We start from the raw sequence: 13,361 nt of genomic DNA on the forward strand, positions 1-13,361 counted from the left end.
AACAATGTTCCGCATTAGTCTAAATTGTGAACTGTAAGCTACTGTCATTGTACTATAATTAACACCTGAACCCATTGACGTCGCCTTGCAGCCGCGTCACAAATCCTGCATCGCCAGTATGATGTTCTCCAGCGCCTGTCGTGCATCCGTCGCCGGGAAGTGTTGCAGCACTGTGAGCGCCGCTGCCGTGTGCTTGCACTGCAGCTCCTTAGTCTTGGCTAACGCTGGGCCGGCTATAACGATCTTGTGTATCTTGTGATAGTCAATGTGCTCCACCGTTTGCTTGCCCTTTTCCAACAGCGCATACATGCTGGGGTCGTGTTCCAAATGGAACAGCACTGGGGCACTCACTAAACTAAACTGTGCGTCCAGTGGTAAGGTGGGAGTTTGAAAGATTTCAGCATCCAAGCAGGCTTGCCAGGCGAGTGCGAGATGCTTGCCAAAGCGATAGGCATGACGTTGCATCTCTTCACTCTGTTGGGCCAACTTAAGGGATGCCTGACAGGATTTTCCTAGCAGACTGCCGGCATTTAGGATATTGCGACACTCCCACTCCTGCTCCGGATTGCCCATCACCTGGCCAGTGGACATAGGAGCATGTACGTCATGTTCGTTGAAATCGACGCCAACGGCGAGCGAGGGACGCTGGAAGGTGCCCGGTTTGAAGGGCAGCGGATTATTCTGTTCGTCGCGTTCACCAACGAATTCCGATTCGGAAAAGTCGCGCACAGTGGAGGAAATCAATTCCACGACTTCCTGGTTGCGCAGATTGGCCAGCTCAGCATTGGTTTGTCCCAGCAGATAGTCGCCCATGAGCAGACCAATTTTGTTGCCAAAGGACATGTCGTCGAAGGTGGTACCATCCTGTCCCGCCTGAGTGCCCGATTGCAAGTTGACGACGCTCTGAATGGGAATTTTAATAGGTAACACGTAAAAAAGCTATAGTCGCGTGTACTCGACTGTGAGATACCCGCTACCCATTTTGAATAAAACCAATATATTTTGTGATATTATTCTCAAAATATGCCAAATATACTGCAAAAATACTAAAAATATACCAAATGGTTTATCGATATAGTACCGCATTCAAAATATACCATAGACGGCTCAATATACCAGATTGTCAGCCAAAGCAACTAAGACTCCTAGTAAGTAGGCGTTTTTGCCCATACAAAAGTATTTCTTTAATAACTTCGACCATTTCTATCTGATGGCAACCAAATTTTTAGGAATCATACAACTATAGTTATTATTGTATGTATATACCAAATTTTGTAACTCTAGCTTTAAAATTACGATTGTTATTCGATTTTTTTTGATTTGCGGGGGCGGAAGGGGGCGTGGCAAAAATTTGAAACAAACTTGATCTGCGTGCAAACATAACAAATGCTGTCGAAAAAAAATTATAGCTCTATCTCTTATAGTCTCTGATATCTAGGTGTTCATACGGACATGGCTAGATCGTCTCGGCTGTTGATGCTAATCAAGAATATATATACTTTAAGGGTTGGAGATGCCTCCTTCTACCTGTTACATACATTTCCTGTCGGCACAAAGTTATAATACCCTTCTATCCTATGGGTAGCGGGTATAAAAAGTGTTTAATTTGCTGTCTTAAAGTTAAGTTAAATTGTAATTGCATACAATTTCATGAAATTATCGTCTATGCAATAAACATTTCTATCTGTTGTACTATAAATTGAAATGATGGGCCAAACTTACATTGTGCACCAGGTGGGAGATGCGAATCATTTCAGTGATCTCGGCCAGCGCTCGTTGTGAGTGAAGTACGCCAGCACTCTTGTCCTGCTCCACATCCGGAATGTTGGCGGCATGTCCGCCAGCCTTGGACACGAGCAGCACAATGAGTCCCCAGGCCTGCATTGTGTTCTTGCCATTGTACAGTAGATGCCTTGAAATTGTTTAGATTGGAGAATCACACCGAAATGCACTAAGATTTCATTGACTTACTTGGCAGTCTTCATTAGCGGATGCGCACTGCCCACCAGCTTGGGCAAGTATAGCGCCACATTGGCAACCTCATCGCTGAGTAACCAGCGTAAACTGAGGAATGAGGTGGGATAGCCAACAATCCGCTCCGCCTCGCTAACCGCAAGATTCCAGTCGTGGCTCGGTGGTGGCGTCGCTTGTTTACTTGTCACCGTAGCCGTATAACGATGCTGCTGCTGCTGCTGAGTGATAGTTGCCACTGGTAATCGAGAATTGGACACGAGGCACTGCATCCTTTGACGCAGCACCTGTTGCATAATCAACGTGGTAGCTCGTTGCATCGTTGTAATAGGTTGTGTAAATAAACTTGAATCCCGTGCAGAAATTCCACTTTCAATTACTTTTACTCAAGCTATTGGTATTTCGACACATAAATTCCACACTTTCTGCACTTGTTGCTGCTGCTTTTTGGCAGGTTATCGTATGACTGACTTATTCATTCACTAATTAACAAAATATATATTCATATTATTCTACCAACTGATGATTTAGTGACTTCATAATAACGTTGCCTTAAAACTTAATTGCAAATAACAACACAATATACCATAATTTGTCAAAAAGTGCTTCATCGTTGTCTATATTAAATTGATAAATAAAATGACTTTATTTTTATAAGTACTTGTATAACAAATTCATTTGTCCGCCCCGCTTAATGTTCTGCATTAGTCTAAATTGTGAACTGTATACGCTTTAAGCTAATGTCATTGTACTATAATTAAAACCTGAACCCATTGACGTCGCCTTGCACCCGCGTCACAAATCCTGCATCGCCAGTATAATGTTCTCCAGCGCCTGTCGTGCATCCGTCGCCGGAAAATGTTGCAGCACTGTGAGCGCCGCTGCCGTGTGCTTGCACTGCAGCTCCTTAGTCTTGGCTAACGCTGGGCCGGCTATAACGATCTTGTGTATCTTGTGATAGTCAATGTGCTCCACCGTTTGCTTGCCCTTTTCCAACAGCGCATACATGCTGGGGTCGTGTTCCAAATGGAACAGCACTGGGGCACTCACTAAACTAAACTGTGCGTCCAGTGGTAAGGTGGGAGTTTGAAAGATTTCAGCATCCAAGCAGGCTTGCCAGGCGAGTGCGAGATGCTTGCCAAAGCGATAGGCATGACGTTGCATCTCTTCACTCTGTTGGGCCAACTTAAGGGATGCCTGACAGGATTTTCCTAGCAGACTGCCGGCATTTAGGATATTGCGACACTCCCACTCCTGCTCCGGATTGCCCATCACCTGGCCAATGGGCATAGGAGTGAGTACGTCGTGTTCATTGAAATCGACGCCAACGGCGAGCGAGGGACGCTGGAAGGTGCCCGGTTTGAAGGGCAGCGGATTATTCTGTTCGTCGCGTTCGCCAATGAATTCCGATTCGGAAAAGTCGCGCACAGCGGAGGAAATCAATTCCACGACTTCCTGGTTACGCAGATTGGCCAGCTCAGCACTGGAGTGTCCCAGCAGATAGTCGCCCGTGAGCAGACCAATTTTGTTGCCAAAAGACATGTCGTCAAAGGTGGTGCCATCCTGTCCCGCCTGAGTGCCCGATTGCAAGTTGACAACGCTCTGAAGGGGAGGGGAAATTACATGAATTTAAATAGGTAAATAATGTCTTATTATATGAATTGTATGCAAATTAACAGATTGCGCTTTGCATACAATTTCATGAAATTATCTTCTATGCAATAAAGATTTCTATCTGTGGTATAAATTGAAGTGACGGGCCAAACTTACATTGTGCACCAGGTGGGAGATGCGAATCATTTCAGTGACCTCGGCCAGCGCTCGTTGCGAGTGAAGTACGCCAGCGCTCTTGTCCTGTTCTACATCCGGAATGTTGGCGGCATGTCCGCCAGCCTTGGACACGAGCAGCACAATCAGTCCCCAGGCTTGCATTGTGTTCTTGCCATTGTACAGCAGGTGCCTTGAAATTGTTTAGATTGGAAAATCAGAATGAAATGCACTAAGACTTCATTGACTTACTTGGCAGTCTTCATTAACGGATGCGCACTGCCCACCAGCTTGCGCAAGTGCAGCGCCACATTGGCAATCTCATCGCTGAGTAACCAACGTAAACTGAGGAACGAGGTGGGATAGCCAACAATCCGCTCCGCCTCGCTAACCGCACGATTCCAGTCGTGTCTCGGTGGTGGCGTTGCTTGTTTACTCGTCACCGTTGACGTAGCCGTATAACGATGCTGCTGCTGCTGATGATGATGAGTGAAAGTTGCCACTGGTAATCGAGAATTGGAAACGAGGCACTGCATCCTTTGACGCAGCACCTGTTGCATAATCAACGTGGTAGCTCGTTGCATCGTTGTAATCGGTTGTGTAAATAAACTTGAATCCCGTGCACAAATTCCACTTTCAATTACTTTTACTCAAGCTATTGGTATTTCGACACATAAATTCCACACTTTCTGCACTTGTTGCTGTTGCTGCTGCTGTTCGCGTTGCTGCTCGGTGGCAAACTGACAAAAAGTGAAATCACAGTTTTGGACTCGGGCGTAACCTCTTCTTTGCTGCTGCTGCTGCCGCTGTTGTTGCTTCTTCGCTGGCGGCCCACTTTTACAATTGGCTATAGCGGCGCCACAACCGTTTTGTTTGTTTGCTCTTGACTTGAAAACAGGTTTTCGTTTGGCTACCAATGCCGCTGCTCCCGCGAGCATTTTTATTCCACTCACTGTTTTGTTTTGGTTTTTATGCTCTTCTTTTTCTAAAATCAGCTGTGTCTTTGCCGATATATCGATAGCAGCGATAGCAGGTGCGCGTTCCTCATCGATTATCAGGTGGGAGAAATTTGGTATCGGTATGCAAGCAGTATTTATTTATCGCATCCTGCTGTACGGCGCAGTATATTTTTTCATATTATTATAAGAGTTATTTGTATATTTAAACAATATTCATTCTTAATGTGAGCTAATCAATAACAATATTATTTGTTTCATATCAAGCACTATCCATTTTTGAAATACGTCTATTAAGTCTTCTTGTGGAAATTGCCTCACACCTAATTATGTGTGACCAGCCCAGTATATTTAGAGTCTTCAAATAATCGTAATATACTTTTGCGCTTGGCCACTTATCAGTTGTTAAATTATCAATATTTATCAATTTAAAAAGTTTACTGATAGCGAGCATACTTATGTTTATCAGTATGCAAAAGCCCATTGTCGCCAAATTTTGACATTAGTTGCTTACTGCCAAGTGAATGCGTGTCATTCTCGGTAAAAGAAAAACAATGGAAACGTAAACGTAGTGACAATTGTAAGAAAACACTTTATGAAAGGGTTTTACATAGAATAACAGTTGCATTTAAAAACACTGGGTCCACAGCGCATGTGTCGGTTGTAAGAACGCTATGAATGAACATGTTTGTGCTTTTAGCACACACCCTTGCTTTTAGCCCAACTCGGTCGCTCTCTCTTACTCTGTTTTTCGCTCTCTCGCGCAGCAGCTAACGGTGTATGTGTGGAAAAACTGCTACAACGGTATTCAAATCGAAATCGATAAGTACGCAAAGAACACAGCGCGCAGCGTGAAAACGTGAAAATTCCCTATTAAATTGATGAATAAAATAATTTTGCAAACAACTAATTGGTAGACAACTCGATGCCACAACAAAGCATGTCCAAAAAAAGTGTTAGCTCCCAGAATTTCTTGTAAACGTAGTGCCAGGCATGCCAACAAAAAAAGAAAAACGAAAATCTTAAGGAGCTCTGTGCTCCAATAGAAATCGATACACGCCAAGAGACATGGGGCGGGGGAGCAGTTCGGGGGCGGGCAGCTTCAGTGAAAGTTTTCCATCAATTTGCAACATTAATTTCGATTATGTAAAATTGCATTTGAGCTGATTGCAGTCGCGACTTTTCTTAAATTTAGCTCACGCATTTATTACATAAGCTTTTCTTTGGTAATCCATTAACTATACGCTTTTCTTTTCACCTCCTCCCACTCTCGCCCACTCTTCATTTGTCATTTGCAGCTGCTTGAGGTAATGTAAAGCCATTTTTGATTGGAGCTCGAGATCAAGAAACCGCTTCCGCTTGATAGAACTGTGCCCAATTGTTGTGCTAGTAGCCAAGCTATCAGAATGCAGCCGCCGCCGCGTAAGGTATAAATCGGAAAAATCCGTCAGATAAGAATCACACATAAATCGATAATCCTTATCACACAACATAAAACACAACACACTCAATGGATTTCTTTGAATCATGCAGGGTAACTATGTGAAATTCCTCAAGAATTTGCACACGGAGCAGGTGGCCAAGTTGCAGCTAAAGAATCAGCATGAGTGCGATCTACTGGAGGATATACGGCAGTTCACCATCAAGCGATCTGCCATTGAGAAATCATATAGCGAAGGTCTCCTCAAGATCTCGTCGCAGTATCTCAATAAGAAAATCCCAAATATACCCGACATTAAAATGGATGGCATGGAGGAGCGTTGGTAAGGGCTCAAATTGTATTTCAATTCTGGAATTTCTTAACCTTTCCAAACTCTTTATTCGTCTTAGGAATATGTGGAGCGTTTGGCGCACAGTGCTGGAGGAGAATGAGAAACTGGCTCGTGCTCGACTGGCTGCCATTGAGGTGTTCCAGCAACAGATTGCCGACGAGGCCAAAGTGCTGCGGGATTATAAGCTGGCCATTGCCAAACGTTCCCTTTCGGGCATTGTCAATGTGCAGAAGGAACTGCATTTGAGCGTTGGCGATGTGGACAAGACCAAAAAGTCCTATTTCGATGAGGAGCACTGTGCACACGATGTTCGCGACAAGGCCAAAGATATTGAGGAGAAGTTGAAGAAGAAGAAGGGCTCGTTTTTCCAATCCATCACATCACTGCAAAAGAATAGCGCCAGAGTGACTTCCCGCAAGGAATTGCTCGAGGAAAAGTCTTCGGGAGCACGCAATGATTACGTACTTAGTCTAGCTGCGGCCAATGCACATCAGAATCGCTACTTCACCGTCGATTTGCAAACAACGATGACAACCATGGAGAATTATGTATTTGAGCGAGTCGCCGAGTATCTTATGCTAATGGGGTGAGTAACACAAATGGGTAATTAATTAGCTAATGCTTTTCTTTGGGTAACACAGAAGTAGTAAATATTTCCTTATGAATCTCATAAAATTGTCTTATATTTGTTATTGTTCTCTAGAGATGTATATGTAAAAAGTAGTTTAATTCAGCTTTGCTGCCCACACAGTTCACATGCGGGTACATCACTGTATCAAAGGTTTTCTCTTTTCAAGTTAACACACTTACAGAGACGCCACTGTACGAGAGTGCTTCGTAATTAGTTTCTCTTTTCAACTAATTTGACTTGAAAAAGACTTGTTTGTGTTTCTCATTACTCATATCATATTTAATTCAAGGGTTTCTAAAGTGCATTTCTGTATCTTTTAGTGATTATTTGCTTAGTATTAACAAATGAAATGAAACCAAAAAGAAACATTTAATTTAAAGTCAATTAAATAAAACTGTATAAAGAATTTGAACTGAAATGGCTACAATCGTAGTCTTTAAATTTATATTTTTGCCGTTTTTAGCTTCTTAACCCACCCTTATATGAGACGTGTTCAATAAATTAATAAAATTAGGGTGTTAAAGGCATTCTTCATGGTTCTTCAGTGAACCTTATCGGATTGACATCGATAAGATTGTTAATTTTCTCATAATTCAAGCTCTTGTACAACAAAATCGTGACTCTTCAAATATTAAGTTCCTAAGTGTTACACATTGATTGGTATCCGGCAGTCGAATGCAATATTTATTAATAAACATGCTTATCAATTATTCTTCCAGACGCACAGAGCTACTCACCTGCTCGGCCACGCAGAACAGCTTCGGCAAGATACGGGATCAGGCGCAGCAGTTGACGAGGGAGTACAATCTGCAGTGTTGCTATCTGTTCTATCCGGTGCTCAAGCAGCACATTCAGTACGACTTTGAGGCATGCGATAATGATCCAGTGCGTAAGGTGACCGCAGAGCATGATTCTGCAGCCGAGACGTTGACCAAGGAGGCAAAGAACTTGGCTGGACGTGTGGTGAAGGAAAATGCTTCAATACGGGAGTATGCCAAGAAGTTGGCATTGTGTCAATCGTTGAGGGATGCTGGTCAACGCACAGATCCCAACGATCCAAATGGCCCAGATCTAGATACCAAAATCGATGAGTTCCGTGACCAAATCCGTCGCTCCGAGACGGAAAAAGCCAAGGCCGAGGCGTGTCTGCAGTGTCTGCGCGATGGGGGCATCAATGTGGACGAATGGGTGCAGGAGGCAGAGATTATGGGTGTGCAGGAATTGACACGCTCCGCCAGCTCGATTTCCATGCGCACCGATGCTTCCGGACAGGGTGAAAATCCCAGCTCAGATTCGTTCTACGACAGTGACAAAGAGGAGGCAGCTGGTGGTGCAGCTGCTGCTGCTGCTAAGCCCAAACAGGAGACACAACTGTCACGGGATCGCACCTTCAGTGACAGCGATGAGGAGCCAGAGGAACGCGAACGTGCTCAGCCATCGACTGCGGCACCTGTGCCAATGATGGCGGCCAGCGGAGGCGGTGGTGGTTGGGATGATCCAACTGAGGTCAATTGGGATGCCGAGGAGGAGGATAAGGATGATCCCATTGTGCCAGAGCCCAAGGAGGCCATCTTCAAGTGCACAGCTCTCTACAGCTATACGGTGAGTAAAGAGTTTTGATGAGTTGTTTTTAGATGCTAATTGGATTCCCTTTTATGCTTTGCAGGCACAAAATCCGGATGAGTTGACCATCGTTGAGAATGAACAGCTTGAGGTGGTGGGCGAGGGCGATGGAGACGGTTGGCTGCGTGCCCGCAACTATCGCGGGGAGGAGGGTTATGTGCCACACAATTATCTGGACATTGAGCAGGATGCGGCCGGTGGCGCCTTTAATGGTAGTTCAGGCAATCAATTGCGCTCACAAATCTCATTCTCATCTGTCGATTACACCGTTGACAATGAAGATCAAACGGTGGACTCTATGCAATCACCCGACCAGGTCTCTGTCATAATGGCACCACAGAAGCGCGTCAAATCCGATGTGGAATGGTGCATTGCGCTCTACGATTACGATGCAACCGCCGAGGATGAGCTGACCTTCGAGGAGGGCGACAAGATCAAGATCATTACGAAGACAGCGCACGGTGTCGACGATGGTTGGTGGGAGGGTGAACTGGATGGTAAATTTGGCAATTTCCCATCGCTGGTCGTTGAGGAGTGCGATGAGATGGGCGAGCTGCTCAGCGATGGAGGCGACGAGTCTCCGCCACCGATGGCACCACCCAACTTTGCCTTGCCCCCGGCCCCCGCACTGCCGCCAGAGTACGCACAGGAGCTGTCTGACATAACGGAGGATATGTTTGCCTCACAGGATACAGCTGGTGAGTATTGAGAATTTAAATGTTTAATTATTCATTGTAAGCTGACTCGTCATCTACTTGTTCTCATTGCGCTTCAGATGAGGATAGGGACAGCGGTTATATACCAAATGGCGCTGCGGCTCCTAGCATGCCTCCGCCAGGTAAATAAGATGCATATACAAGCTTACACCTTTCCTCTCTCTCGATCAATCTCTCTATTGTCTTATTTATATCACTACCAATACTCAACTCTCTTATATTTACACTCAATATCGATTCCTCTAGTACTATATCATTTTTATTTCACTAAACACAAAACAAAAACCAAAAAAAAAAGTATTGTTATACCTGCTTCTATATTCTCTAGAGGTACCTAAACTTATTCTTCAAGTGCAGCTCGTCTAACTACTAACCACTACCAAATACTCGTAACCACCACCAAAAAAAAATAAACCACTATCATCACTGTAACTATTCTCCACCACTCTCCGTACTCTCCGTTAATGTGCTATCCAAAACTAAAAACAAAAACCAAAAAACGAACTTTAATGTTTTATCAAAACTATGTCTATGAAAATGTGTTGAGAGAAGTGTAAAAGGAAAGAACTTAACTACAATTCTTTACAGTGTTCTTTAGGCTTATCAACGTGTGTCCTCTATGTGTGTGTTGGTGTTACCTGCTATGCCACTGTCTACGATTCCATTCTCAAGTTTCGATTGAGTTTCGAATTCTTTATTATTTCTTTTGTAATATACAATATATATAAATACTACTACATATGTGTAAAAGATTCTTTTTGATATCGTATCGTTGAAAAAAGCATTCTAATTGATTCTATAAGCCACAGTTTGTTTTCCAACTACTTACTATACTTTTTGACTCAGTGTATTTTATGACCAAAAATTTGATGTACTTTTAAATGTTTCTCATCTCAACTGTTGCCTGTTTTCTATCTCTACCCCTTTCTTGATTAAACAACTATATAATCACTGTAATATTTGGATATTTTGTGAAGGTTTCAAAAATATATTAAAAATCCCACTCTCCATTTTAAAAGTAAAATCAATTCTTTCTATCCTAATTCAAGAACTTTTATGATATACTACTATAAGCATGAAGAATTGAAGTACTTCTAGTCAGAGTCAGAAAAATCTTAAGTATAAAACAGTAATCAAAAAATAAATTTTAATATTCTTCCCACATTATCCTTGTCAAAAAATAAATCAAGCCTTAATAAATTGCATGCGCATGAGGCCCAATCAATCCACCTAAACGCTGAATAAAATTGTGCAAATATCATTTCGATTTGATGTATGTATAATGTATTTATTTTTTGAATCCTATCTTACCCTTTATACGTGTATTCAGCCCTATAGCGTATTCCTTTAGTTCAAGATCTTGTATATCACTTTAGATTGAGCCTTTAACGTTCTACACACTTGACTAAGGATTTTTCTTTGAATAAATACATATGTATTTAAATAATTATAAATTCGAGTAACGACAAAGAGACTAAGTGAAATATTTTTCTCTGCTTTTATTTAATGCAAACTCAGTTCTTATACAAGAGCCTGGCATGGAGGTAACATAAATTAAGAAAGTAAAATACTTTGTGAATTTATTTAATTAGTAATTTTATGTATTTGCAGGACGATTTAAGTGACGATGGGAAGTCACCGCCAAGCATGCCGCCCCCACAATTAGCCAAGGGTCCGGAGGGAGGTGCGGCCAATGGCGGCGCTACTGCGAATACTTTGAACTTAGGTATGGCACAAATAATTGTTACCGCTGCAACCCCAATGGTTGAAGACGGTGCCGATAAATCTTTCCCACCAGTAGGAGAGAGTGATCAGTCAAAGTCCCCTGCGGCTAGCGATAAGCAGCAGCAACCCAAAGAGCAGCCCGTGGTCGTAGATAAAAAGCCCGATATTGTGCCGAAGCCAACGGCAAAAGTGTTGCAACAAAAGCCACAGCAGCAACAATCTCAATCAGCGACAACGACAACCGTAAAAGAAGGTAAAGTTGCTGTCGATGGTGGCGGTCAAGTGGGGCCAGCTGTAACCATAACACTGACAGAGTATCATGTATCCTGTAACGCAGAGGATCAACCGTCTAGCCAGGATGCCACTGACTCGGCCTCCGATGATGTGCCCGTCCTTCCCGAAGCCGAGGATCCCTTCACCGAGAAATCTAATTCCGGCGCTTCGGCATCTGAAGGCGGCAGCAATGCGTTTGAAGCCAACTTTGAGGCCAATTTCGATGCTAATTTCGATGATGCATTTGCCGGAGGCGGCGGGAGTGGCGGAGGTGGAGGTGGAGGCGAGAAGTCTCACGACTTGGATATGAATTGCGAGGCAGCTGCCGAAGATGTCATTGAGGCACCCAAGCAGGTGGTCGGTGGAAGAGCAAGCATACCGGAGGAATTGGACTCCAATCAATTGGCTCGTTTGGAGAATCTAAAAGAATCGAACGCCTAAAGAATGTCAATGTCTTAGTCTCCAGCTTGTCGACTTTAATGTTGTTCGTTATCTATTAGGCACTCAAGCAAGAGCACGATACCTTCTATATAGACTATACTCACGGTCAGTTATAGAACAACCACCACCAGCAGCAACACCACTGAACAAACCGCTCTGTTTGCATTTACGAATGTCTCTACACAGAATTCTAACCGAGAGAGAAAGAGACGCTTTGTCTTCTAATCCAATACACAAAACAATTATATGCAATAATCAATGAAGTAACAAAACATAATACAACGACGCCATAGTGTACACAGCTCAATGATCGACAACCACCATATACATCTAGATATACTTACATATATCATACATAAATACTTCATATATCACTGTTTATATATGTATATTAGTTTGTAATATGTTAAACTCTCTGAAATGCAAATGATAAGTATAACAGGCGTGTTCCGAATTCCACAATAGCAACAAATTCAACACATTATACAGAGGATCGCGATATCTTTTGATATATAGCTCAAACTTGAACGTTTCGTAAAGAATACTTAATCTGTTTCTTTGTAGAATTGTTGAGAAAGCGAAATTCGGAATGCGTCTTTATATATAGGTATATTGAAATATGTATATTATAATCGTTTTTTGGATAGGCAACTGTCGCAATCGTTGTACTTGTAGTTCTCTCTCAGTCCCCGAAAAGGATGTTCGAATATCATCAGTTAATAATCGAGCAATAATAAGTATAAATATATATGTGTGTATATATCTAAGTCAACTATATGATAACATATATGTATTAGCGAAAGACTATATATTTTAAATTGTTTCAACGCTTAATTAACAATAGCAATATCAGCCAAAAACAACAAGTATGTACTTCAACTAGCTCAGAGATATTTATTATGGTTTACTGAACACACGGATATCAGAATATATTTTAATGTTAGCACATCTATGTAACTTACATATATAAGGAATTGTGACCCATCATAGGAAATTTCACTTTATTATTTCCCGAATATATAAGCACTATAGCATTGTTGTATGTTGTTATTTAAAGTTGATTCTAATTAGTTAAATTATTTGCGTCTTTCGGAGCGAACAAGTTTAGTCAAATTATCTCGGTTTATACCTGAAATGCCTAATCAAATTTTGCAAATCGAATAACTAAAAGAAAACAAAAAAACCAAATACTCAAAGCTTAGATCACAAGATGAAACTGATTATAGTATGAGCAAAAACTCTCTTAAAGTTAATTTACTGAAATAAATAAATAAAATATATATATCTATATATTAACAAATTAATTAATTCAAATATACCGCAACGTATTGAGTTGTATGTTATTTTCATGAGAGATCATACAACTTCAATTTAATGAACAAATAAATAAATTAACACATTACTTGCAGAAAACAAAAAGTGTTTTTATTATAGATCACCATCACCATTTTCCCATTTCTCCCAATAAAAAGATTTTCAGATTTTA

At 42.0% G+C, this 13,361-nt stretch overlaps 3 protein-coding genes across 14 annotated transcripts; 1 reads left to right on the forward strand and 2 right to left on the reverse strand.

The window, feature by feature from the left end:
- Position 1: 1 nt before the first annotated feature.
- Positions 2-2,420, reverse strand: LOC132788351 (all trans-polyprenyl-diphosphate synthase PDSS2-like). The gene is made up of 3 exons (XM_060795691.1): positions 1,972-2,420; positions 1,723-1,912; positions 2-903 (listed from the first exon to the last, which is right to left on the reverse strand). Exons 1-3 carry the CDS (start codon positions 2,289-2,291, stop codon positions 97-99), a joined length of 1,317 nt encoding a protein of 438 aa, XP_060651674.1. The 5' UTR covers positions 2,292-2,420; the 3' UTR covers positions 2-96.
- Positions 2,421-2,593: 173 nt separating this feature from the next.
- Positions 2,594-4,684, reverse strand: LOC132788350 (all trans-polyprenyl-diphosphate synthase PDSS2-like). The gene is made up of 3 exons (XM_060795690.1): positions 3,991-4,684; positions 3,742-3,931; positions 2,594-3,573 (listed from the first exon to the last, which is right to left on the reverse strand). Exons 1-3 carry the CDS (start codon positions 4,320-4,322, stop codon positions 2,767-2,769), a joined length of 1,329 nt encoding a protein of 442 aa, XP_060651673.1. The 5' UTR covers positions 4,323-4,684; the 3' UTR covers positions 2,594-2,766.
- A 796-nt stretch (positions 4,685-5,480) lies between these two features.
- On the forward strand, positions 5,481-13,092 carry LOC132793297 (protein nervous wreck). Of its 12 annotated transcripts, XM_060803103.1 has the most exons (12): positions 5,530-5,649; positions 5,993-6,121; positions 6,228-6,457; positions 6,525-7,052; positions 7,817-8,699; positions 8,764-8,932; positions 9,002-9,418; positions 9,496-9,558; positions 10,955-10,980; positions 11,048-11,414; positions 11,499-11,839; positions 11,935-13,092. In XM_060803103.1, exons 2-12 carry the CDS (start codon positions 6,101-6,103, stop codon positions 11,989-11,991), a joined length of 3,102 nt encoding a protein of 1,033 aa, XP_060659086.1. In that variant the 5' UTR covers positions 5,530-5,649; positions 5,993-6,100; the 3' UTR covers positions 11,992-13,092. The 12 variants fall into 12 exon arrangements, with proteins under 12 accessions (XP_060659077.1, XP_060659086.1, XP_060659082.1 ...); XM_060803099.1 differs by having other exon boundaries at positions 11,048-13,092; XM_060803094.1 differs by lacking the exon at positions 5,530-5,649 and adding an exon at positions 5,481-5,520 and having other exon boundaries at positions 8,764-9,418; positions 11,048-13,092.
- The last annotated feature ends 269 nt before the right edge of the window (positions 13,093-13,361 follow it).

Source organism: Drosophila nasuta, chromosome 3 (genome assembly GCF_023558535.2).
Source record: "Drosophila nasuta strain 15112-1781.00 chromosome 3, ASM2355853v1, whole genome shotgun sequence".
In the NCBI taxonomy this organism is placed as follows: Eukaryota; Metazoa; Arthropoda; class Insecta; order Diptera; family Drosophilidae; genus Drosophila; species Drosophila nasuta.

Excerpts from the sequence above, each read along its gene's own strand:
- LOC132788350 (XM_060795690.1), bottom strand. The coding sequence starts at position 4,322 with ATGCAACGAGCTACCACGTTGATTATGCAACAGGTGCTGCGTCAAAGG. Across the intron at positions 3,932-3,990 it reads CCGTTAATGAAGACTGCCAA|GCACCTGCTGTACAATGGCA; the intron begins GTAAGTCAATGA and ends AACAATTTCAAG. Across the intron at positions 3,574-3,741 it reads TCTCCCACCTGGTGCACAAT|AGCGTTGTCAACTTGCAATC; the intron begins GTAAGTTTGGCC and ends CCTCCCCTTCAG.
- LOC132788351 (XM_060795691.1), bottom strand. The coding sequence starts at position 2,291 with ATGCAACGAGCTACCACGTTGATTATGCAACAGGTGCTGCGTCAAAGG. Across the intron at positions 1,913-1,971 it reads CCGCTAATGAAGACTGCCAA|GCATCTACTGTACAATGGCA; the intron begins GTAAGTCAATGA and ends AACAATTTCAAG. Across the intron at positions 904-1,722 it reads TCTCCCACCTGGTGCACAAT|AGCGTCGTCAACTTGCAATC; the intron begins GTAAGTTTGGCC and ends ATTCCCATTCAG.
- LOC132793297 (XM_060803091.1), top strand. The coding sequence starts at position 5,620 with ATGCCACAACAAAGCATGTCCAAAAAAAGT. Across the intron at positions 9,559-10,954 it reads TCCTAGCATGCCTCCGCCAG|TTCTTATACAAGAGCCTGGC; the intron begins GTAAATAAGATG and ends ATGCAAACTCAG. Across the intron at positions 10,981-11,047 it reads TACAAGAGCCTGGCATGGAG|GACGATTTAAGTGACGATGG; the intron begins GTAACATAAATT and ends ATGTATTTGCAG.